We start from the raw sequence: 25,729 nt of genomic DNA on the forward strand, positions 1-25,729 counted from the left end.
AACTTGCGAATGCCTGATATAAAACGTCCACTTCTTAAATTCCGGAAGTTCACGTAGTTCCGTAGCAGAATAACACAAAGCTACGGCACACACACACACACACACACACACACACACACACACACACACACACACACACACACACACACACACACACTCACCGTGCAGACGATAGACGGATGCGTTGGATGAAGTGCTTGTGAGGGTAAGTCTAGTGTCCTCGCTGGAGCCCTTAGAATTCACCGCCCTTATACCCACCTCATACTGTCCTCCCGCCGCCAGTCCTGATACCTGGGGGAACATGAGGAAGTGAGAGAGAGGGAGAGGAAAGGAGAATGAGGGAGTCTGCCTGAGTGAGTGAAACTGAGAGATAAGGGTGGGTGAGAATAATACCGCCTCTTACTCCATTCTCACGTCTTTGATAATGAGAGAGAGAGAGAGAGAGAGAGAGAGAGAGAGAGAGAGAGAGAGAGAGAGAGAGAGAGAGAGAGAGAGAGAGATTGTGTAGGACTTAGAGAACGGCCCTGATACCAACCACAATACTGATCTCTTGCAGCCAACCCAAATATCCGCTGGGGTGTGAAAGTGAGCCAGTGAGAGAGGGAGAGAGATAAAGTGAGCGAGGGCAAGAGCGGGAATGAATGAGAGTGAGACCATGTTTGGGAAAAAATCGGATAAAAGAGAGAGGTGTTGATAAAAGAGATGAGAAATGGAGACACTGAGTGGAGCAGACGTAATGAGGATGAGAAGGTGAAGGAGGAAGAGTGAGTGAGTAAGAGTGTGAAAGAGAGTGTGAGTGAGCGAGGGAGGGAGAGAGGAAAGAATGGGTGAGAGAGTGAGAGTAGGAGCGAGAAAATGTCAGTGAATGATGGTATGAATGAGCGAGTGAATTACTACCAAGTGAGGGACTGAGTGGATGAGTGAGGGCACGATTAAGAGAGTGAATGAGAGTAGGAGTAATTGTGTCTGTGTGGGTGAACGTGTGCATATGTGTGTGAGTGAACGTGTGAATAATTGAGTGAATGAATGAATAAGACGATGATAATAAGAGTGAGTGAGAATTAGAGTGAGAGAATGAATGAATACGACATAATGAGAATAAGAGTGAGTGAGTATTAGGGGGAGAATGAATGCTGAATAAAGAATAATAAGGGCAAGGATGAATGAGTGATTAAATCCAGGAGGTGATTTTTGACAAACGTCTATATCATAACAAAGCAAACCTCAATATCTGTTTCTTCGCTAAAACAAAGATTGTAACTTATATCCAGAGTTTGTTTATCCAGAACTGAAGCTTGTTAAGGCCAAAGGTTACAGAGCATTTACTCACACAAGCGTTAGTGCACAATATGGTTAGTTTTTGTTCCTTTACCACATTTAATTTGGTGACTGTTTTTGCTGATCTTTGTTACCGCCAAACGAATTGGTTCAGGTTTGGAGAAATTTTTCGATCTGGAGAGGTTAGACATATTATTTTTTCCGTAAGCCCCTCAGCACGAGAGGTCTTTCTTGAGCTGAATAAAATAATTATGGTGGTTGCTTCATTAAAATTAAAACTGTGTCATCAGAGTCAAAGGGTTAATACATATGGGAGGAAATAAAAAGTGGGAGTGCGTGAAACACGGGTGCTGCCATCCGGCCTGAGATAGGGTGAGGCGTCATTTTCGTCTTTAGCTAAATGATGATCCCGCTTCCCACTAGACACACCAGGCTCATTCTCGGCCTCTCTCTCCTCGTCCACCAAACCCATGCACCTCCTTGTCTCTCCACCTCATTCTCGGGATCTCTCTCCTCCCTACATACACTTGCACCTCTTTGTCTCCTCACCTCATTGGGCTCTTTCTCCTCCCCTACCATGTTCTTGCACCTCCTGGTCTCTCTACCTCGTTCTCGGTCTCCCTCTCCTCCAACCACCTCGTTCAGCAGACCTAAGTCCACAAAGATACGGCTCAAATGACAGCCACACCTTTCCGCACTAAGCAATGGACGTCGCTTCCTTTGCTAACGAGTTTCTAAATTCCACCCCAAATCATAAACTCCACTCGACACACATAACCCTGGGTGTGTTGTTAATTTTCCCGTGCTTTGCAATATACCTGGAACATTATGAGTGACTTACAGTGTTTATTTTAGTATCCTCCTCCTCCTCATCATCATAATCATTATACCACAGTCCACATCATTACCATCATTATAATCATTAGCGGTGTAGTGACTGTACCATTATCAGCATCATTATTATCATACACAATTATCATCATCAATATCATCATTCTCATTATCGTCTTCCTTATTATCATCGCTGTCGTCATTATCACAATCATATTAAGTATACTGTACCATCCAAATCATAAAATGAGGTGGGTAAGATGCAGAAAGCGAAGCACAGGAATAACACAGAAGAGAAAGACCAAGCAACAGAGATCCAGCGCAAATGGGTCAAACTGCTTAAATCATCATCATCATCATCATCATCATCATCACCCAAAGGATCCAAAAACACGGAAAAAGGAGGGAAACATGAATGAAAGAGAGCTATCGTAAAAAATACGGCACACCTACATTTAATCATTTTAGTCTCTCCCAACTCGCCTTGTCCACACCCTGTTACAAAATGGAAAAACTGTTACATTAGAGTTTCTTGTTCAGGAGTCCATTAGGGAAGATGTGCATTATCTAAAGTGGGACATTTTTATCTTTTTGAAAAATTTTGACGAACTGTGAAAGCAATTTTAAGACTTAGGAAATTTCTCTCTGTTTTCTGCTCTTATTTTTACCAGACATTTTACGAGCTTTTAAAATCTGTTTGTCTCCCTGTCTGTCTGTCACACACACACACACACACACACACACACACACACACACACACACACACACACACACACACACACACACACTTAAAACTAACATAAAAGGATTACAAACCTCTCACTCTCAACCTAAGCAGTTCTTGTGCTTGTGAAATTCTCTCTCTCTCTCTCTGTTTCTGTCTCTGTCTGTCTGTTGTCTCTCTCTCTCTCTCTCTCTCTCTCTCATTTAAAACTAAGACGATAAAAGAATTGTAAACCCACTTACTCAACATAAGCACTTTATGAGCTTATGAAACTCTCTCTCTCTAACGAGCTGCCATTATCTCAACTTTCAATGCACTTCCATCCCGTGCTAGTGAATTCAGAGGTCCTACGCAGAGGCTATAATGCTGATCCTTTTAATGTTAACTGCGAGTACAATAGTTCCTTGAGAGAGAGAGAGAGAGAGAGAGAGAGAGAGAGAGAGAGAGAATCATATACACCTGAACTGCTTATCCTAAAAAGAAAGAAAAAAAATTAGGGTGAAAAACATTGAAAGATATGTTAAGGGGATCTTGAGTTGTTATATTCACAGGAGAAAAATAAAACTAAGGAAAAATATACTGTAATATCACATACTCTGATCTAAATATATCACAGAGACGGTTTTTTATGTGTGTGTGTGTGTGTGTGTGTGTGTGTGTGTGTGTGTGTGTGTGTGTGTGTGTTATTTTTAGGTGGGATGGGACTATTCGGTATGAAACGGGATGGTCTGGGACGGAAAGGGATAGGGCAGCTGTAGACGGGAAGGGACAGACTGAGACGGAATGGGTTGGCTGTGGGCGGTATGGGATAACTTTTGAGACTGCAATTCTGAAGGAGGCTGGGAAGTTCCGGATAACGTGGGGTAGTTAGGATACGACAGACTGGGATAGAATAGGATAGGATAGGACAGGATGGGATAAGATGGGCTGGGCTGGGCCGGACTGGGATGGGATGGGATGGGATGGGATGGGATGGGGCAGAATAGGATGAGACGCAAAGGGATGGGATGGGATAGGATAGGATAATATAGAACAGGATAGGACAGGACAGGACAGGCTAGGGTAGGATAGGAAAGGATTGGATGGATAGGATAGGATATGATAGGCTAGGACAGGCTAGGATAGGCGAGGAAAACACATGTTAGGATAGGGTAGGACAGGATACGCTAGAACAGGAGAGGAGAGGATAAGGCACGATAGGATTAGATAGGACACGACAGGATATGACAGAGTGGGATAGGAGAAGATGGGACAGGAAAGGACGGTATAGGACATGGGTAGGTCAGGACATGATAGAACAGCTTGGGATAAGACAGGATGGGATGGGATAAGGTAGGATAGGAGAGGCTTGGACGGGACATGACAGGAGAGGGTACGAGAAGATAGGATAGGATAGGATAGGATAGGAGGGGACAGGCTGTTAGGTTGCTGTAATGGTTTCTGTATTATATTCTTGCTGTCACCAGTCAGTATTATTAACCTCACCTTACATCATCTGTATTTTATTTTTGTTACGTCTAGACGATATTACTAAGCATACTAGAATTCATCTCCTAGTGAAGGGGCTAGAATGGGATGGGGCAGTATAAGAAGAACGAAAACAGATGTGTGTGGCATGAGGCAGGGAAGCTTATAGCAGACAGTTATGGAAGAGGAGGAGGCGAAGGAAGAGGAGGAAGATGAGGAGGAGAGGGGGAAGAAGGGGACCAGGAGGAGTAGAAGGAAATGGAGGAGGAGGAGGGCCAAAGGTCAGTGCAATGCTCCAACTTTGGCCACAGGAATGTCACAACAGCACAGTTCGCGGGGATAACACTGCAGCACTAATGTTCCAACGCTAATGTCCATAACCAGGGCACCCACCAACAGACCGCCCTACTAAGGAAGAAGAGGGAAAGCTTAGATTCATGCTTACTAACTGCACGAGGGTTATTAAGGTAGATAGCATTTGCCAAGCCCCAGTCTTTCTCTAGAACACAGGCCACGGTAGTCGGCTTACATATACGCTCCCAATTGGACTGGTGGATGAACAGGAACAACTTGGATAGAAGAAGACTGCTTAGACTGAAGCACATTGACTGCACGAGGATAATTAATGTGGCTAGTCGGTATTTGCTGAGACCCACTCCTCCTCTGCAACGTAACTAGGAGAAGAAGGTTTGTATCCAGGCTCCTTCTTATACTGCTGAACGAAAATGGACAAGGGGAATATTAAGATGAAATATTACAGTCACGGTTACAGGGAAAGTTTATTAAAGCAACCAATCAATATTTCCCAAGTCTCAGCCTTCTTTCAGAACAGCAGTCTGTTTGAATGTAGGTCCCCAGCCTGTAGGTTTATTGCGGGGTGAACAGGGCAAGAAGAAAAAAAAGATGAAGAAAAAAGGCTTGAGACCAGTACCTATCAGAATTTGTTCTATTTTTGGCTATCGACTATACAAGGATTGCTAAGGAAGGTAGTCGGTATATGCCAAGTCCCAGCCTTCCCCTAGAACACAGCCCACAGTAATCGGTTTACATCCAGGTCCCGTATTGCACTAAAGGGTGAACAGAGACAAGAGGGAAACATAACGAGGGTCTACAGGTCCTGTTTGGAAGGCTGCCTAAGTATCCCCTCGACTCGCAATGGAGTACCGAGGACGCGGAGGTGCATTTGTGTGGATTTAAGAGGGAGGCACTAAGCTATGGCACAATTAGGAGGCAGAGCAGGAAGAGGTTATGGTGGTGCTATCTCATGGCCGAGTTGCGTCTGTGAGCTAAATCTTTCCCTCGTGTCAGCTGGTTTAGTTAAGTGGTTATAAGGGAATTACAGGTAAATTAATGTGAAGCAACAACAAAATTACTCAACCAAATACCTAAAAGGTTAATTGAAACTTAAGCCTAGGGAGACGGCTCATCTAATTTAGTCTTGCTAACGTCATAAGATTTTCCTCGCCTCTGGTATAACTCTCAGAGTCTGGGAGTTAATACTATATTTAGCTTCTTCTTAGGAGATACCGTTTCGTGGTGCTTTAAGAGCGACTGATGAACAAAGTTACTAAAGGACTCCTCCAAAGGTGAATAATAAAAACTGGTAATACAAAAGAAAAGATTAGAAAGATGTCACCGTACTGTAGAGGTATTATTATTATTATTATTATTATTATTATTTTGCAACGCCTGCGGCAAATTTGTCATTAATATTCAGTGCTTGGGAAATTCTATAAAATGGTGCTTATAAAGAACGAAAGGTTAACCTCGACAGCCTGAGGACATCAGTTTTACTTTATGATAATTTTTATTTATTCATTTATTTATTGCTGTACCCAGACAATTTTCTTTAGCCAATAAGTGAACCCTCGTGGTGGAGTTACTGAAAGCTTTATCTACACACACACACACACACACACACACACACACACACACACACACACACACACACACATACACAAAGGCACAAACAGTCTGTCTGTTTGACTGTTGTCTGTCTGATTCTCTCTCTCTCTCTCTCTCTTTCTGTTCCCCCGCCACATCTGTAACGAGCGACACTGCATCCACTTTTATTACGTGTTCTCGCCAAAGCTTGCAACACGCGTCTGATATTAACAAGGGTGCACATGAAGCACTTCACCCAGAGCGCGTTCTTCTCGTTGTATTTTACTGCTGCCACACGATTCTATGATTTCGAAACGGTGAGATTAATTATAGCTCTCATACAGTATATTCCTTCGCTACAAGAGGCATTTTCTAAGCTTAATAAAATCGTGTGGATATAGCTAGATTTTAAAAATATATATGTCACTGGGCTGTAGGAATGCCATCTTTGGTCTAACTCCTGCTACGTCCATACGATTTTCATTCCGTTTAGGGAGAATCTCTTGTAATAAAAGGGTTATCTGTATCTAACTCCTCCACTCGAGATATCTCCTCTAAGCTCAAAATGACCCGGGGATAAGATTGCGATGGCACTAGGGTCAAGGGCAGGTGACCAGCCTACGTTCTTTGTGGCACAGCATGATCGTAAAACCTCCAGGCCTTCACGGCGACTGGAATCAATGCGACCACGGCACTTGACCTTCACCCCGAATGGCGTTTGATATTACTAAACCAGCTGGCGTCACGATTTTTATTTCTCTGCAGTCACCACCCAACATATTAAATTATTTCCTTGGTTACAAAAAACCATTCGGCTTGTCATTCAGTGTAGAGACACCGGAAGGTAGTATGGCACTGCATGAGTGATTAGTGGGCCCTTCCACCTACCTCCATAATGTGCCGCCATTGACAGAAGAGTGATTAAGCCAGTTATATATCGTCAGGCGCCATGTTTATTTACTTTTGGCTTCCCAACTACCCCTTGCTGACCCTTGTAGCCAAAGGAAGCTTTTGGGGCCATATAATTTTATTCACCTCAGGAAAAAGTGCCGTAGAAGATGGATTAAAGAGCTTCCTGTTCTTCACTAACATTATAAAGAACTTTTGAGTGTTCGAGTGTTCCTCTAACGCATCAGCCATTTGTCCCTTCAGCATGGCAACATATTCTATTACATTTTTGATGCCACAGGACGATTTTACTCAGCCAATAGTCAGCCTCCTCACAGTGAATAGGTTAAAAGTGGCTGTTTCTGTCCCTGGCCACTACGGTGTCTTGATTACAGTGAATGAAATCGCCTGATGGTAGTGTAATTAATATATACGAGAGACGTCACCGTAATGAAGGCGTTGATGATGCTGTGTATAACCGAATCAGCATATTAACATACGTCTCTACTTACTCTCCGCTGAATAAAATCGTCTGGCGTTAGCTGGAACGGATAGCAGTGTACCATCGCTTCCAAACTTCACTAATTTTAAGATGCCACAATTACGGACAGACACCATACTCCTCTCATGGTAGGGACAGCTCCAGTACTCCATGCCAGCTAACGCCAGACGATTTTATTAAGCTGAGTGTGAGCATGGAAGCCTTAGAGTGTTAATGTTTCACCTGTGTCTGTTGTTATTTCATTTTCTTGTCCATCGTAAACCAGGGCACGATACCTTTTGCGTTGGGTTCAATAGTCCTGTACTTCTGTTTTTGTTGTGCGGAACCCGAGTGCAATTTTGAGGGTGAGGAAGGGATGACTTTAACTTTTGGGTTAGACTTTGGAGGTTTTACTCGTATGTTCTTGCTCGTATCATTAAGGATAAAGAGGGTAAAGATGATAACGATGAAAATAATACTAATAATGAAGGCAAAAACGAAGACTAATAATAATAATGATGATGATGATAATAATAATAATAATAATAATAATAATAATAATAATAATAATAATAATAACACCAAATAAAATAATAATAGTGGTATTATTATTATTATTGCTGTTATTATTATTATTATATATATAATTATTATTATTATTATTATTATTATTATTATTATTATTATTATTACTACTACTACTACTACTGCTACTACTACTGTCATTATTATGATATTATGAGCTGTGAGAAGAGGGGTCGTTTTTGAGTCGAGATAGAGAGGTAGGTAAGCTGACAGACAGGTAGACTGGCAAAGAGACAGACAGATAAATGATAAAAAAGGATTTCTATATTTTTTTCTTCTCCTACTCCACTGGCAATATTCCGAAAGAGGCCCTCCCAGTAACAGGTTTAAAAGCCAGTTCTCTCTCACTCTGTACCCATGTGATAGACAGACAGATAGATAGACAGACGAATAAGTCGATAAACGCACAATGCTCTAGACGTGTAATTAATTCCCTTTTTAAAACACTAATTATGTTACGACGCACATCTCTCCCAGAGACACCTCAAATATCCAGTCCTTCTTCTTAGTCTCTCGCCAGTTCGACAGAGAAGGGGTAGATAGACGGTCAGGAAGAAATAGATTGATTGAGTGATAGATTGACAGATGGGCTCATGGACAAACAGAGGTGGATAACTGATAGACAGATGGACTCAGACAGACAGAGGTGGATAGACAGACAGACAGACTCACAGACAGATAGAGGTGGATAAATAGATAGGTAGATGGATAGATAGACAGATAGACAGAGATATGGATGGATGGATGGAAGGATAAATAAATAAATAAATAAATAGATGGATTGGCGGATGGATGGGTAGATGAATGGATGGATAGACAGACAGACATATAGACTGAGAGACAGACAGAGGGAGAGACAGACAGACAAATATATAGACAGACAGATAGACATATAAACAAATTCATACACAGATAGAAAGAATGACAAATTAACATCACTAATAATATTACGAAACTCAGCCTTCACAGCAACTACCCTAAAAGCTCGTTCTCTCCTCAGTCTGAACCAATTACGTTCCCTTCCCACGAGAATAACGCGGGAACCAGGTCGTTGCGTAATGAGTAGCGCAGATACGCATTACGCATCGCAGCCCGGCGGTTAATTAAACGATACGAGCCTTGCACCGGAGCGTAACCCGGAACGTCGACGGGGGCGCGACCTGGGTTTAACGTCGGGCTGCGCGATGGGATGAATAAAGGAGGTGTAAAGAATGTGTGTGTGTGTGTGTGTGTGTGTGTGTGTGTGTGTGTGTGTGTGTGTGTGTGTGTGTGTGTGTGTGTGTGTGTGTGTGTGTGTGTGTGTGTGTGTGTGTGTGTGTGTGTGTGTGTGTGTGTGTGTGTTTATCAATTGTTGTAGGTGCTGTGGATGATGACAGGAGGAAGATGGAGTGATAGTTGCAAAATGACAGGTGAAGGGAAAGGCTGTTGCAAGTGGTATGAATGGCAGTTGTAGGTAATAATAGATGTAAGTGGTATGAATGATAAATGAAGAACGATAGCTATAGGAAGTGGGAATGACAGCTATAGGAAATGACAGCCAGAGGTGGTGTGAATGAGAGTTGTAAGAAATTATTTTTTGTGGCATGAATGATAAATGAAGATTGATAATTACAGCTGGCATGAATGAACACTGTAGAACGCTAATTACTGTTGACATGAATGACAGATTGTTGTAGGTAGTCTGAAAGATAGCTGCAGAATGATACCTGTAAGATGCATGAATGATAAATAGCTAGTTAAGATTCTGACAAATATAGACATAGCCAATACTCGTATACATAAGAAGCCTCGCTACGGACACCCCTTTTTGACTAGTTATTGGCCAGCATGAAGGGTATATGTCGGCTATTTCTCTTCCTTTCAGAAGGTCCGAGACTGCAGTGTACCTTGTACGTACTTCAGCAGACACCAGTGCAGTAAAGATAGATGTCCCGGTTGTCGCAAATATCTGTAACTAATGATAACGAAGCAACTTTGGATGTGGTATAGGGGTATCATGAGGGGAGTCGCAACTGACTGAAAAGTTGGTTACTTGATGAGGTTGGAAGAACATGAGGTTTTGATGATGAGCAATTGGATATAACCTTAGACAGAGATTATGATGATGGACGAAGTTCGCAAATGGTCTGCCTTGAAGATAAAGGCTGCGAAATAAGTATAAACTGTTGTATATACTCTATACACCATCTGGTCTGTACAACTACTGCAAATGTTGATGGCATTATACGGATTTTGCTAACAAACTGCCGTGGGCACGGTGCCGATGACACTTCAGGAGAAAAAAAAGGACAGACTTTCCCATAGGCTGCTTGGAAAAAAAAAAAAAAAAAAAATATATATATATATATATATATATATATATCACAGACCACATAATCACCGAGAACACCTGCTAATCTCCGTTGCAAGTAAGAAAAATAAACTCACAATGAAGTCTGGAACTGCAAGTGCGGTGAGGTTGATGGTGTGTGTTGCATGTCGCTGTGTTGCGTGCAGAATGAAATGCTGCGTGAGGCCTCCGCTGCTGCCTGCCACACACACCACACGCACTGACGTCCTTGTGCCGTCCATCGCAGTGCAATTTCTGGGCGAGTCTGGTTTGCCTAGGGAAGAAGGAAATGGGAATTGGGTGAAAAATTGCAATGAAAAATTGAAAAAAATGTTGAAAAAAGAAAAGAAAAAAGCATGGATTCTTTTTAGAGCTGTGTAGATCCCGGGGAGTGGTGGTGGCGGTGCGGGTCCTGTATGCTTGATGGAGAAGGAAGAATAAAGAAGGTCTTATTTGGCTGACAGAATATTAAAATTACAAAAACACACACACACACACACACACACACACACACACACACACACACACACACACACACACACACACACAGAAAAATTATATTATTTAGAAAACGTTGACTTCTTTTTTTTTTTCTCTCTCTGCTGGGATAAACAAACAAAATAAATGGAAAGAGAGACAGCAAAGGCTATTACTGCTTCCGGCCAATTACGTAATAAGCTAGTATTCAGTGATGTTTTCCAAGCAATTACGCCCGGGAAAAAACACCTAATTAACGCTGTTGTACTCTGGTCTGCGTGATTGATATTTCACCCTATAGAGGACATTCGTATAACTATGGTCATTCTGGTTCGACTATTTTTTTTAGGAAGTCGATAACACACACACACACACACACACACAAACTACAAATAACTGATGGTAATAATACACTAGTCTCAGCTGTGTCACGATGAATAATATACTATTTTTTTTCACTATCGACTAACAATTACAATCTCCCCATGTTGAATGGTGACTCGTAACAAGAGGCTGACTCTAGAATATCATGATAGTCAAGAAGAAGAGCTTATCTCATTTTTTTTTCTGCCACTGAGGAACAAGAAGCTGGAAAAGGAAGTTAATTTGGGCCAAGTTAATGTAAAAAGAGAACAGTTATGACGGAGGGAAGCTGAAAAAATGAATCCCACACTATCATTCATTAATAATAATTATAAAATACTACTGCTACTACTACTACTACTATTACTACTACTACTACTACTGCTATCATCGTCATCACTGTTGTTACTGCTATCATTATTACTTTCTCTCTGTCTGAAGGCAATTAATCCAGCTCTTAGGAGATTCTTCCAAAAGGTCGGGTTATGCACAGTACATCCTTCTTTAATCCCTTCACTCCTAGGGTGCCCGTGGAGGCTGAGTAACATCCTCTGATAGCTGTAAAGTAGCTCCCAGGCTGAAGAAGAGGTCTGTGCAGTATTAAAAGAAAAAATCGAAAAGAGGGACAGGCTAAAATGTTAAAACTCTGTCTCTGTCTGTCTGTCTGTCTGTCTCTCTCAACTGTAGTTTATGAACACAGTCTCTTGCTCTACGTTTCACCTTACACACACACACAAAAAAAAAAAAATGACATGGAAAAATGAAGAGGGGAACGAGGAGAAGAAAAATAATGCTGCAGAAAAATATGAGAAAGGAAAGAAAAAGAAAAAATATTAAGGGGGAAATGGAAGTAAGAAAAAGACGGAGATAGAGACAGAAATGGAGATAGAGAGATAGATACAGACAGCTGGCTAGCTAGTTAGAGAGAGAGAAAAAAATATATATATCTCAAAATACAGGAATACATGGCATAAAAACAGGTATTGAAGGGAAGAAAAAATTATAAAAAGGGAAAGAGGGAATAAAAGACGAAACACTATAGGAAGATAAACGAGACAGAGAGAGTGAAAGGAAAGAGACGAAATAAAAACCATAGAAGGATGAAAGAGAAGACACGTAAAAATCCTTTGTTTCTCTACGTTACAGAGGCGTGGCTGGTGAGGCGGGAGGGAGAAGGGAGAGGAAAAAGAGGAGAAAGGGGGAGTAAGGAATGGAAGAGGGAGAAGGTTAAGAAGGGAGGGGAAACCTAATCTAACCCAGCTTGACCTTAACCCAGCTTGGCCTGTTCTGAGCTAACTAAAAGCAGGGGAGGTCATTAACAATAAACTTCATGCTACGGAAGTCGACTGAACTTGTGCTGCAGTGTGACAAAGGAGGCACATACGATAGGCACTTGCCATGACTTGACCTGTGTGTGTGTGTGTGTGTGTGTGTGTGTGTGTGTGTGTGTGTGTGTGTGTGTGTGTGTGTGTGTGTGTGTGTGTGTGTGTGTGTGTGTGTGTGTGTGTGTGTGTGTGTGTGTGTGTGTGTGTGTGTGTGTGTGTGTGTGTGTGTGTGTGTGTGTGTGTGTGAGAGTCGAGCAGAGAGGGCGAAAAATGTCGCGTATCAGGACAAAAGCACTGTCGTTGATTCTAAAATACTGAGGCGACGAACACTTTTGACACTTTACTCCCAAGTCCCCAGTGTTGTGTGTGTGTGTGTGTGTGTGTGTGTGTGTGTGTGTGTGTGTGTGTGAAATGCTTGTCCATACTTGTACCTTCACTCACAAAAGCAACCAAACACTTCACAACTAAACTACAATGAAATAAAACGTGGAAAATACAATCACATTTAATGACTTCTGAAAAAATTATGATGCTACTGAGACTCATCTATTATAAAAACTGGTTAGCGTCCCCAGAGCCTCTGAAAATACTACCCAAAATCTTAAAAAAAAAAAGAGTAAAATATAATAAACTAGAAAAATGGCCCAGGTAAACAAAGCCTTTCACAGCGGGGCCACAGCAACTTGACAGGAGGCAAAGTTGAGAGAGGAACACTGGCCTGTGAATGCCGAATGGCCCTGGTGTGTGTGTGTGTGTGTGTGTGTGTGTGTGTGTGTGTGTGTGTGTGTGTGTGTGTGTGTGTGTTTCTGTCTGCCCGTCTGTCTATCTGTCTCACTCATTCCCTTAGTCACTCTCTCTTTCTCTCTCCCTCTCTCTCACTCTCTCTAGAATATGAGAGCCCCTGAACATCCTTACGAGCACCTCAGGTCAACTTCTCACACACACTCTCTCTCTCTCTTTCTCTCTCCGCTTGCCTCCTTTCTTTTTCTTTTCTTTCTCGTTTTCGGAGACTTTTCAAATATCCCTTTGAGATATTTTTTTACCCATTTTTTTCTCGGCTCTCATTATTTCTCGTCAATTTCTTCTTTTTCTTCTCTTTCATATATTTCCTTGTTCTTTTTTGTTATGGATCAGAGACGCTACTTTGTATTTGCAACTATTTTTTTTGGTTTTCTTGCCACTTTTCGGCTGCTATCTTCAATCTCTTTATATATACTTTTTTTTTCCTTATGGCTTTAGCTGCGTTCTACCCCCCTTTTTTTTTCCAGCTCCTGCCTTCTTCTTTTCTGCTGGCTTATTTTTTAACCTTTTTTTATTAGTTTTTTTCTCTTCGTCTTCATTTTTATCCAAACTCTATTCAACTTTCGTATAATTTTTCTTTTTAATTTACCCAGGTATTTTATTTTTCAATGTTTTCTTACCATTTTCGTTTTAATTCTGTCATATCTCTAAGTTCTTTCCCTCCCTCTTTTCTTAACTTTCTTTTCCCGTGCATTTTCAACTTTCTTACTCCCACGTCTTAACTCTTCCTCCTGGACCTGGTGAGACGGCGTAACGTGTGTGTGTGTGTGTGTGTGTGTGTGTGTGTGTGTGTGTGTGTGTGTGTGTGTGTGTGTGTGTGTGTGTTCAATTATGCATCCGACTCTTGACATAGGCTAGGTAATCCGTTCCCTGAGGTTCAGCAGTCCTCCCACGCACCATCAGAGGGAGTGTGTGTGTGTGTGTGTGTGTGTGTGTGTGTGTGTGTGTGTGTGTGTGAAAAAGACCCATCTATCAACCTGCCTATCTATCTGTCCGTCCATATACCAACTATGCATGTATGTGTATATGTATGTACGCATGTGCATTCGGGTGTGTGCACATATTTCTTGCTTGTACCGGTGAGATAAGTCGGGGGGGGAGGGGGGGAGAGAACAGTTTAACTTACACTTTCCTGTTTCACTTGTTTCAATTTTCCACTTCCAATGCACCGCCTACGTTATGTTTTCCTACTCTTCCTGTTTTGCGTCTAGTTTCACATTTCGTCTGTTTGTCTCTGTTTTTCTCTGTTGTTCTATCTTTCTTTATCTGTTTATGCTTTTGGTTTCTGTCTGACTGTCTGTTGTTGCTGTCTGTCTGTTAATGTTGTGTCAGTTCCTCGATCTTTGTCTTTCTCTGCTGATCTATGTGTTTGTCTTCTCTGTGTCTCCCTGTCTCTCTGTCACTGCTCTCTCTCTCTCTCTCTCTCTCTCTCTCTCTCTCTCTCCTCTGCTTATTTTCATATTTCTTCCTTCCCTCCTCAATACAGGCTTCTTTTATTTCACCCATTCTTCTTCTTCGCCTCCCCCACCCATATGTTCTTCAGTTTCGCTTTCTTGATCATATCTTTCAAACTAGTCCTTGGGGTACAGGGTTAAGTATAATGATGATGATGATGATAATGATGATGGTGATGATGATGGCTGATGGTGATGACTGATGATGATGATGATGATGACTGATGACGACGACGACGACGACGAGGACGGCGATGATGATGATAAAACATTTCTTTTCGCTTGACATTTGGAAGAATATTTTCACCTCTCCCTCTTCCTTTCTCGCCTCTCTTACCCTTCCTTTTCCCTTCTCTGGCCATATTTCATTCTTTACTCCCTCCTATGGCTTCTTCTTCATTTTTCCCTTTTTCTCTTTCGTCCTTTTGAAATTCAGGATATTTGAGGGTGAATATGTTGGGGAGATTCCGCGCGCGCGCGCGCGCACACACGCACACACACACACACACACACACACACACACACACACACACACACACACACACACACACACAGAACCACTCATGCATTTAATAAACCCTTCTTCCTCCTCTTCCTACACACACACACACACACACATTATTACATATACACACGGGATCAGTGTAAAAAAAATCATACATACATCAAAGCCTCCCTCCTCTCCCCCCCCACGCACACAGTGACACAAACAAATAGCATACAGGCACACATATATACAAGCCAGAACTCTCAAACATTATTCATGCAAAAAGAGCCCCTCTCTCTCTCTCTCTCTCTCTCTCTCACACACACACACACCTCGGCTTTGCTCCACTCTCTTGATTAGCGGAGTGCCGGCGGGAGATACAGCGAGTCAGTGAGAAAGTAAGGGAGGGTGTGTGAGAGAGTGACAGTGAGTGAGAGAGCAAAGTTCAACCTCGCACTGTTTATAGGGTTTTATTTATGCAGAATGTCATCTAAACTTCACGAGAGATAAAATGTCTAAAAACAGTTAAATATTGCCAGGAGTAGTCTGATTCTGTTGCATTTTCACATAGATATTACGTCTCGTTTAACTGTGAAGTGACTGGTAACTGCGAGGGCCAAAAGCATAATCAGCCAGTCTCGTATTTAACATCATGTATACTCAAAATATACGCCTGAGACTGGTTGTGAAAGACTCGGTATTCTTATTATATATCCAGAATTAAACAGATAATTTTATATGCAAATTAGGTTCACGATGATTTTTAGTGATGAGAATATTATCATCACACGAGCTCCTATGACTCACTCTTAGCTCAGTTAGATCGTCTGTCGTTTGGTGGGACAAAATAGTTGCTAGAGTTGTCCCGAACATGATAAGAGTTAATAAGACCGTATGAACAATTTCAGATGTCTCTACTCACTCTAAGCGTAGTGAAATAATCTGGGGTTAGCTGGAAAACAATACTAGAGCTGTATCAACGATGAGAAGGTAGAGGATGACAGTGATAACACCCTCAGGCTACTATGATTATCTCTCTTCTGGGCAAAATCGTCTGAGTGTGCTGAAAAAAAAAAAAAAAAAAACTTCCAGAACTGTCCCGAGCATGGAGAGGCTAAAGGTGACCGTATGAACACTTTTCGGATGATATGGCAGAATCTCAGCTAAATATCATCTATATATTCTTTGACACCTATGCTCGCTCTCAGGTGAATAATATCGTCTGGCATTTGCAGGAATAGAAAACTAGAATTACTCCGACCATGAGAGGGCGATAGAGGTCAGAGGTGAAGGCGGGGTGACCTGACATGAGTGTAGGAGGGCTGTCAAAGAGCATTTAGAGAGAAATGAACTGTGTCTTTTATGTGTGTGTGTGTGTGTGTGTGTGTGTGTGTGTGTGTGTGTGTGTGTGTGTGCTTTGATCGTGTTGTGTGTGTTTTGGCTTTATTTATGTAAGTATGCTTCAGCCTTTCTCTCTCCCCCTCGCTCCCTCCCTCTATTTGTATTTGTGTGGATGTGTGGGCGTGATTCTCTCTCTCTCTGTCTCTCTCTCTCTCTCATGCAAGTGCTGAGGGCAGAGTGTGACTAGTCCTCCCTACGCTGGCTTAGTCTGGAGTCCTTTAGTGTTTCACTCAGCAAGAATCTCAACTCACACTCACAACGAAGTAACAAATTTTCAAGAGGCAGTGTTTAGAGGACATTTTTTTTTTCGTCGAAGCCATCCCCTCACTAGATGCGGCGTCAGGCAGTTAAATAGATAGACAGACAGACAGATAAATGATAGACACACAGATAGATGGACAGATAAAGGTAGATAGATACAGATAAATAGATGGATGGACTGATAGATATAGACACATAGACTGATTGCTGGAGACACATGGGTGGCTAGTCTGATATTTACAGTATCTTTATTTTGGACTGGATTTGCTGGGGTATCTCGTCACCCAGATATATCGGAGGCATCGTTATCATCATCATTATCATCATGTTTAATGCCATCGTTCTTAAAGATGTTTTCATTATTGTCGCAACTGTCATTTTTACACCACCATTTAGAATCGTCGTCATCGTCATCATCATCAATATCATCATCATTTCCACAAACATCAACTACTCGTATCACCACGAGGCAAGGTCAGACGTAGTCCCTCAAACAGCTGCTAGCATCAGGCAGTCTGGCACGGTAAAAATACATGAAAAAAGAATGAGAAGAGTGTCGGACAAAATCCTCACAATACTGGACGAAAAGAGTATCTCACCAAAAGGTAATAACGTGTCAGCAGCTACGCTCCATCATATAGTTTTCTGGCAGGTACGGGTGGAGAACAGAATACGAATATCCGAGGAAAAAAAAGATCGTCTGATTTTACACCTCTCCTACTTCTAATTTCGTTCTGCTAGCTAATAATCCTTGGCTGAGCGAGGGTTGGTATGCTCGTCTATCCGTAGATGATTCTCTTTAATGTAATGGGTCAAGTGGGAATGTGACAGACATGCCCTACGTGTGAAGAAGACGCTGTGAGACAGCAGATCAGCTTCTGCCCCTAAGTAAGTATCAGCCGAGTGCCCTGGCAAAGTGACTCACATATTCACCATTCACTCACCAGCCCAGCCTACGAAGCTATGTGTTAAGCAGGGGCAGTGGGACAGTAGGCCAGCTTTTCTCCCTAACTTTACCAGGGTCGCAAGAATAACTATCAGCCGTGTGCCCCAGAGAAATGACCCACACATTCTTCATTCACCCACCAGTCCAGCCTACGAAGCTAAGTGTTAAGGAGACGCAGTGAGACAAAATACCGACTTTTCTCCCTAACTCTACCACGACAGCAAGAATTACTATCAACTATAAGCCCCAGTGAAATGACCCACACATCCGCCCTTCACTCACCAGTCCCGCCTCCACAACTCTGGCCAACTATGCGTCCTGTAAGTGCAGTGGCCTGAGGGATTTCCTACACGGCTTTTACAATACAAAGTCCGTCTGACATCCACAAAGTTTCTCGTCCTTGAAACAGACATGCGTGAATGGGCGTGAGTGCAGGATGTGTGGTGGGTGCTTGGGTTGGTGGGTGAGTTGATAGGTAGGTAGGTAGGTAGGTAGGTAAGTAGGTAGGTAGGTAGGTAGGTAGGTAAGTAGGTAGGTAGGTAGGAAGATATCAAGTGATCAGACAGATAGACAGACAGACAGGTAGACAGGTAGGTAGGTAGGTATGTAGGTAGGAATGTATGTATGTATGTAGGCAGGTAGTAAAACAAGTAGGAGAGTAGTCAGGCAGACAGGTAGGCAGGTGAGAAGGCAGGCACTGTAGGCAGAAGCAGCATAGACAGACAGACAGACAGACGCAGGTAGGCAAGTGAGAAGATACACAGTTAGGCAGATGAGTAGGTGTTAGACAGATAGATGAACAGACAGAGATAGGAACCTAGGTGCATAATGACATAAACAGAGGCATAACATCGAAACCACGGTATAATAGCATATAGCACTGAGTATCCAAATCACACAGGATATTTTCACCCCCTTCCTATTATCACACTCACCCCACTCCCACTCCCTCCACACGTCCCATTGGCACTGGACCTTCCTCTTCCTTCCCCATCTCATTTTTACCTCCCCAAACTCTTGCCTTCTATCCTCCATTAAACTATCCTCCTCCTCCTCATTATATACCTCCTTTTCTCACCCCTCCACACCCCTACCCCTTCTCTTTCACCCCAACTTAACCTTTTCTAATTCTACCCTTCCTTCTCCCAAGCAGGCACTTTTCCTCACGTATTTTTACTCCTTTCTCCTCCCCCTTTTTCCATCCTGCATCCTCTCACCTAAGCCACATCAAGGAAATATTCTCATTTTTTCATTTACACTCTTCCTCATCTCTTTTCTCTTCCTGTCCCTCCTGCAATCATTCTCAGCCTCAACTAGCAGAGATTGTCACTTTCCTTCCTTCAATCCCTTCCCCTATTTTCCTTCCTGCTCTCTTCTCCCCCTCTAAGGCAGAAAACTCATCTATCGCTTATTTTCCCTCCTTCTCCTCCCGCACCCAAAGGTACAAGAACTACCCTCTTTCTATTTTTCCTACCCTCTCCAAGCAAAGTAGAATACACTTCCTCTCATCTCTCAGTCTCACACTCCTTATTCTTTCTTTTCAGGCCTTTCCCGCTGCTTTCCCATTCCTCATCTACGTGTATCATCCGGTCAAGTAAAAATTTACCCATTCCCCCGATTCTCCACCATTCCTCTACTGTCTTCCCCTTTCCATTCTCCCCATCTTTTACTTCCAGTCCCCATTCCTTTACTTGCCTTCCTCCCCTGTTCACCCATCACCAGACTCCCCCTTTCCGTTTCCCCCTTTCCACCCTCACTACTCTCTCTCTCCCCTAATAATAATAAAAAAAGAACAATTACGCTCTGCACGTTGTTGTTGGTGCTGTGACGATGGCCAGTGCTTTTGCGGAAACTGTTACAACCCCGAAATAATTGCCGTGTGGGTACTTACCGCGGTGGCCAATTCACTCATTATTATCAAACGCACGATCAGAGTTCAGCCCCTAGTTGCTGTTGGGGGAATGTTTTTGGAGGGGTAACTGATGGGGGTACAGTCGGCTAAATATTCCACCTTTTTCTATTTCACACTTGCCTCTGCTGGGTAATATGCCTGAGCTGAGAGAGGATTGGTATGTCTCTCTGCCCTAAGATGATGATTCCCTGTGACAGGATGCATACTGGGGGAAGCTGAGGGGCAGGGATAAGTGTGAAGTAGGCGCAGTGGAATAGTAGGCAAACTTTTGTCTCCGGCAGTACGAGTACCGAAACAAAACTGGGGTATTATTTTGTTGTGTTAGTTTTGTGTTTGTGTTTCATATAACTGTTATTTTTACGCCCATATTCGTGGTCAGCTAACAACGGCTTTAGCTTTTTGTATCCAGTTCAAAATTTGTTTAGCATGTCGAGTCTCCCACGTATTGTTTTTTGTTATCTTCTGTCTGTCTCTTTTCATGTTCCACCTATTTATTTTTAGGGGTCACTGGTACATGTTTATGGTACTTTTTTTTTTTTATTATCGATTACCCATGTTAATTTACTTTTTTAATTACCAGTCTATAGTTACTTTCATGTTCTTTAAAAATTTTGCTTCCACCAACAACCAGCACTTATTGCAATTTTTCCATCTTCGTTCCTTTGTTTTCTTTTACATCACCAATCGAAAATTTCTATATTTTTCCGTTCTATATCTACATCTATCGGCACTCATTAATTCTTATGATCATCCCTACCACCATGTTCTATTCCATACCTAAATTGCTCCCCATTATCGTTCACTCACATTTACATCCTCACAAACCCATTCCTATATCTGTACATTCACTGACACCATCCATCTTATACCGTATTAATTATAGTCATTAATTCACCTCCATATACCACAGTCAAAGTATAATTCACTTGCATATGCAACTAGGGCCTCATATTCCGACTCAGTAAACACATTTCCCTCCCCCACACACACAACACACACACACACACACACACAAACACAAACACACACACACACACACACACACACACACACACACACACACACACACACACACAAACCTTCAAGCACGTTCATTCCCCCTCTTCCTTTTCACATCACACTCACCCTTCACACCCACAAACTTTCACAAACCCTTTCACAACTCACTCTCACTCCCTCTCCTCCTTTCCACCTCCATGCATTTCCATCCCTCATATAGGCAAACTTCTCTCCATTCCTTTTTTTCGCACTGTCTACGCACATTTTTACTCCTTCGTACATTTTCCTTACCCTTATTTGTTACCCTTAGCAATCACTGTCACCTTCTCCATTACTCACACCTCTAATACCTTTTACATCCTTTTCGCTCATCTTCCGCATCTTCCATCCATCAGTCTACTCCCAGTCTCTCCACAAAGACACTCACTCCTTTACCTCCCTCCTCATCCATTTTCCTCACCCAGCTCATTTCCTTTCATATACTCACATACCAACATAACTCTGTCTCTCACTCATCATGCTTCTCTCCCTCATTCCACTCGCCTACTAACCTTGCCTTCCCTACCTATATCATCTTATTGCTCATGTACCCTTAATTGCTCATGTACCCTTATATTTACCTTCATTACCCATTCTAACTCACTCCCACCTCCTGCACATCCAAACAAATCTTACTTTACCTACTAATACCCTCTTGCTGTTCATATAACCTCAACTTTATATCTCTCACTCACTGCATCTCTCATCTCTTCATCCCTCACACTCCCTCACCAAATACTGACCATCTTAAAGTAACACAAATTGTCACTTCCCTACCACACACATTCACTCATATCCACGTTCATTATTATTCTTTGACCCTCCGGCTACTCATCTCCCTCTCTATTCCCACACCCATTCAATACGTTCTTATCCTCTCGCCTCATACATTTCACATCATCCCCACGCACCTCCACTCTCTCACGTCGCATCGTCACCCCGTTCACACCTTCCTACCCTCGCATCTCACTTTCCTATTCATTCTCGTTCCTATCGTCTTGCAAACTCTAGACACATCCACACTCCCTCACCAGGTATTTTCCTTTCACTACGCATCTCCTACACCCTTATCACTCATTTCCACCACTTCATCACAATTTCTCACTTCTTCACTACATAATTCATCCCTACTTTTCTACACCCTCACCACACTTCACCATCATCACGCATACCCACTCCCTCAATGCACATCTCCAACTACTCACCAAATATCCCTATCCTCTCAACACATCCCCACACCCTCACCACACACCTCCACTCTCCCCACTCATCCCCAACCCCCCCTTCACCACACATTCTTACCCTTTGACACTAAAATCTCAGAAGTCGATATTCATTTGAAGGGGAGTCTGCCGTCTCAGCGCCTCCTCTGAGTGCCAGATCAGGGGCTCTCACTCCGTCCAACATATCACACCCTCACGTAAAAAAAAAAAAAAAAAAAAAAAAATCAGGAGGGAAAATGGGAGGGGATATAAGGAGGGATCAGGTGCATGAACAAACTTACAAAGGAGTACAAAGGAAAGAAAGCACCAACAATCATACTGGTCCTTTAGAGGCTGTTTGTTATGGAAAATCCTATGACTATTGTATCTACGATAAGGATGGTAAAGCAGGAACAGCATCTTTTAATACATGGAAACTGTTTCTCCTGTAAGGACGGGGAGGAGAGAGGGCAAACTTTTCATATCTTCTGTTACCCCCCCCACACACACACACAAAAAAGAGGTCTTTGTTGCAAGAGGCGAGTGATCCTGTGTTTGTGATACGTGCCCTTGATGTCGACTTTGAAGCATCGGTGTGTGTGGGTGTGGGAGACTAAGGAAGCGAGAGAGGACTTAAGTGCCGTGTGGGAGGGGGTCAAAAGAAAAGCATAAGTTGTGTGAGACGAGATTCAGGAATGGAAGAAAATGAGGGAAGGAGGTTGCTGGTTCCTCTGATGTGAAAAGAAGAAAATATTTTTTAACCATTACATACGAATTTCTTATACGCAGTAAAAATGTCTGGCATTAACTAGAATAAAATCTCCCAACTCGGCTAAAAATGATAAAAGGCTATAATAAAAATAACTAGAAAGACTCAGAGAGCGCATACCTCCGCCACTGCCATCAGAACGGATCCGGATCCGTGGACATATTGTGTGGAATATATTGGATCCGGATCCGCCCCCAAATTTAATCGATTGTTTCTTAACCCAAGGCCCACTCTTACACAAAATTTTATTGAAATTCATTGAGAACTTTTGGAGATTTTGTGCGCGATACATAGGATCCGGATCCAGATCTCCCCCAAAATTTATTCAGTTCTTTCTTGGCCCATGGTCCACCCTTCAGCAAAATTTCACTGAAATTCAATGAGAACTTTTGGAGATATTGTGCTGTAGGATCCGGATCCAGGTCCGTCAGGAAATTTAATCAATTATTCCTTGGCCCATAGCCCACCCTTCCACAAAATTTCATTGAAATTCACTGAGAACTTTTGGAGATATCGTGTGGAAAGACAAACAGACAAACACAGGTGAATACATAACCTCCTCCAACTTCTTTGGCGGAGGTAATAAATATAGACTAACTTCATAAGTAGTGGCCTAGAATGTATGTACGAGTCTACCATTCCTCAGGGTGGTGGAAAGTGAAGTGAATAACTGTGGGAAAATGATAACGAGACAGTGGAAAACAGTGGCGAACAGAAATACGACACTGTTACTGGTGAGCTGTGCAAAGTGATGACGAACAAAAACCGGAGAGTGAGGCGTACTGAAGCACATGCTGGAGAACGACATGGACCGTTCATGTACACATACGGTACAGTCCCAGTCGAAAAATCCCATAACACTGCTCGGGATAGGAAATGCTGAACCGAAATACAAACCACTTTACGTACATCCATTAGTTTTGCAAGATCTCAGTGGGTGGTGACAATTGGTGATGATGCACAGGAACTAGGCCTATATCTGAAAGCTGTTGTTCGCGCTGTGTTTAATCTCTTCAGGTCGAGGACGCCATACGTGCTTACTGTTCACTGCTACTGGACGATTTTCTTGACTATATGAGTACACGCAGGTAATGATGGAGTTAGTAAGGGCTACATCTAACCCCTCCAGTCAGTAAAGTTTCTCGATGCATGAATATATGCGTCAGTAGATACCAAAAATGAAATAAAAATAACAGCCTCGTACTGAACTTTAGCATTCTGGTGGACAAGGGACCGGGAAATAGGGCTCTGTATATCCTACTTCAATAACCATTAATAAATCTCTTTTCCATAATACTTTGCTGTGAAATTAAAAACATCGGACTGAATATTTAGTTAGTTTTATTAGACGTGCCTGAAAATGGACACACATCATTCAGACAGTACCATTAAATCTATACTCTTGTCTACTTTAAATGAAAAATTATCATCTCTCCAACTTGATTTAATAGTAGTAATATATTGGCACGAATATACTGCTAGTCACGAACAAAAAGTACTGTGGAAAGGATGTAGAACTGCAGTATCGTCTTATTTACGAAAAAAATACTATGGAAAGGATGTAGAGCTGCAGCATTATCCTAGTTGCGAAAAAAGTTCTGTGGAAAGAATGAAGTGCTGTAGTAGTGTCTTAGTTACCAAAAAGTACTAGGGAAAGGATGTACAGCTGTAGTATTGTCTTAGTCACGAAAAAGTACTATGAAGGATGTGGAGTCGCAGTATTGTCTAATTCTCCCACCGGGCTACGGAAATAAGCTATCTATCTATTGCCAGACGCCATAATCCCGTAAGGGGTGGCCATTTGACTTTGAGTTATTTGTTTAAGGGGAGGGGCACTAACCCTCCACCAACCCACTTGCTGACACAAAGGGAGTACGTATGGTTTGGTTATATGGTTACCACCCAGCGTTGTAAATGGTTTCCTGCTTACAGGAAACCATTTGGCTTGTCACTCAATGTAAAGCCACCTGTAAAGGAGAGAAAAGCAATAAGAAGTAACTGGAAAGATGGGAGAAATAGGAAGAGAGGAGGGCAGGCACAGAAAAAGAATGATAAAGGCTAAGGATGAAGTAAATAAGCTGCTGGGTAAAATAACTCCTAGTTACAGTGAATGAACGATGGGGGTAATGAAGCAATAAAGTAACAGGCTAACCCCTTCAGCACTGTCTCGTTCATTAGGTATAGTTTGCTCCTCTCACAGAAGGACGAGTTTATTCAGCTCAAAGGCCACATCACTCTTGAGATCGGGAACAAACATATTTTGACGCAAATTGCAATATCGTGCGAGTAAAAGATACAGGAAGAACACTCATTTCATTAGGCCAAGTTCCGAGCACACCGTTTTTCAATGCCGACATAATGCAGGTAACAATCAGGACCTGGGCCAGTAGATGGAGGAGTCTTCTTCCACCTTTTACCTTGATGTATCTAGGTGGCGTAGAGACCGAACCACCTCTGCTTTAGCGATTTATTTTGGATATTACACCTCAACATTGTCTTTTAAGTAATCTATATGGCTTTAATATCTACGTACTTTGCATCAGTCAAGTCTATCTATCTATCTACTGCCAGACGCCTCAATCCCGTTTGGGGTGGCCACAAACAAATCGCCTCCACGTCGCCCTGTCCCCCGCCATTTCACTGCCCTGCTCCCAACTCACACCCCCCTCTCTCATATACCTCTCCACCCCATCCCTCCATCTCATCCTCGGCCTCCCCCTCCCTTTCCCCCCCCTCCACCTCACTCACATACACTCTCTTCGTCAGTCTCTCACCCTCCATCCTCTCCACATGGCCAAACCACCTCAGTGTGTTCCTCATAACGCT

The 25,729-nt window shown here is 42.5% G+C and overlaps 1 protein-coding gene across 1 annotated transcript in view; it reads right to left on the reverse strand.

Annotated features, from left to right (window-relative positions):
* LOC145400978 (adhesion molecule nephrin-like) overlaps positions 1–25,729 on the reverse strand; it is a 108,694-nt gene that overhangs the window by 13,830 nt on the left and 69,135 nt on the right. The window contains exons 11-12 of the mRNA XM_080273338.1: positions 10,566–10,741; positions 162–291 (exon numbers count right to left, since the gene is read on the reverse strand). Coding sequence (XP_080129464.1) covers positions 162–291; positions 10,566–10,741 — 306 coding nt within the window. The remainder of the gene's footprint in view (positions 1–161; positions 292–10,565; positions 10,742–25,729) is intronic.

Source organism: Coenobita brevimanus, chromosome 54 (assembly GCF_032717465.1).
Source record: "Coenobita brevimanus isolate Jiangsu-jjx chromosome 54, ASM3271746v2, whole genome shotgun sequence".
Lineage (NCBI taxonomy): Eukaryota > Metazoa > Arthropoda > Malacostraca > Decapoda > Coenobitidae > Coenobita > Coenobita brevimanus.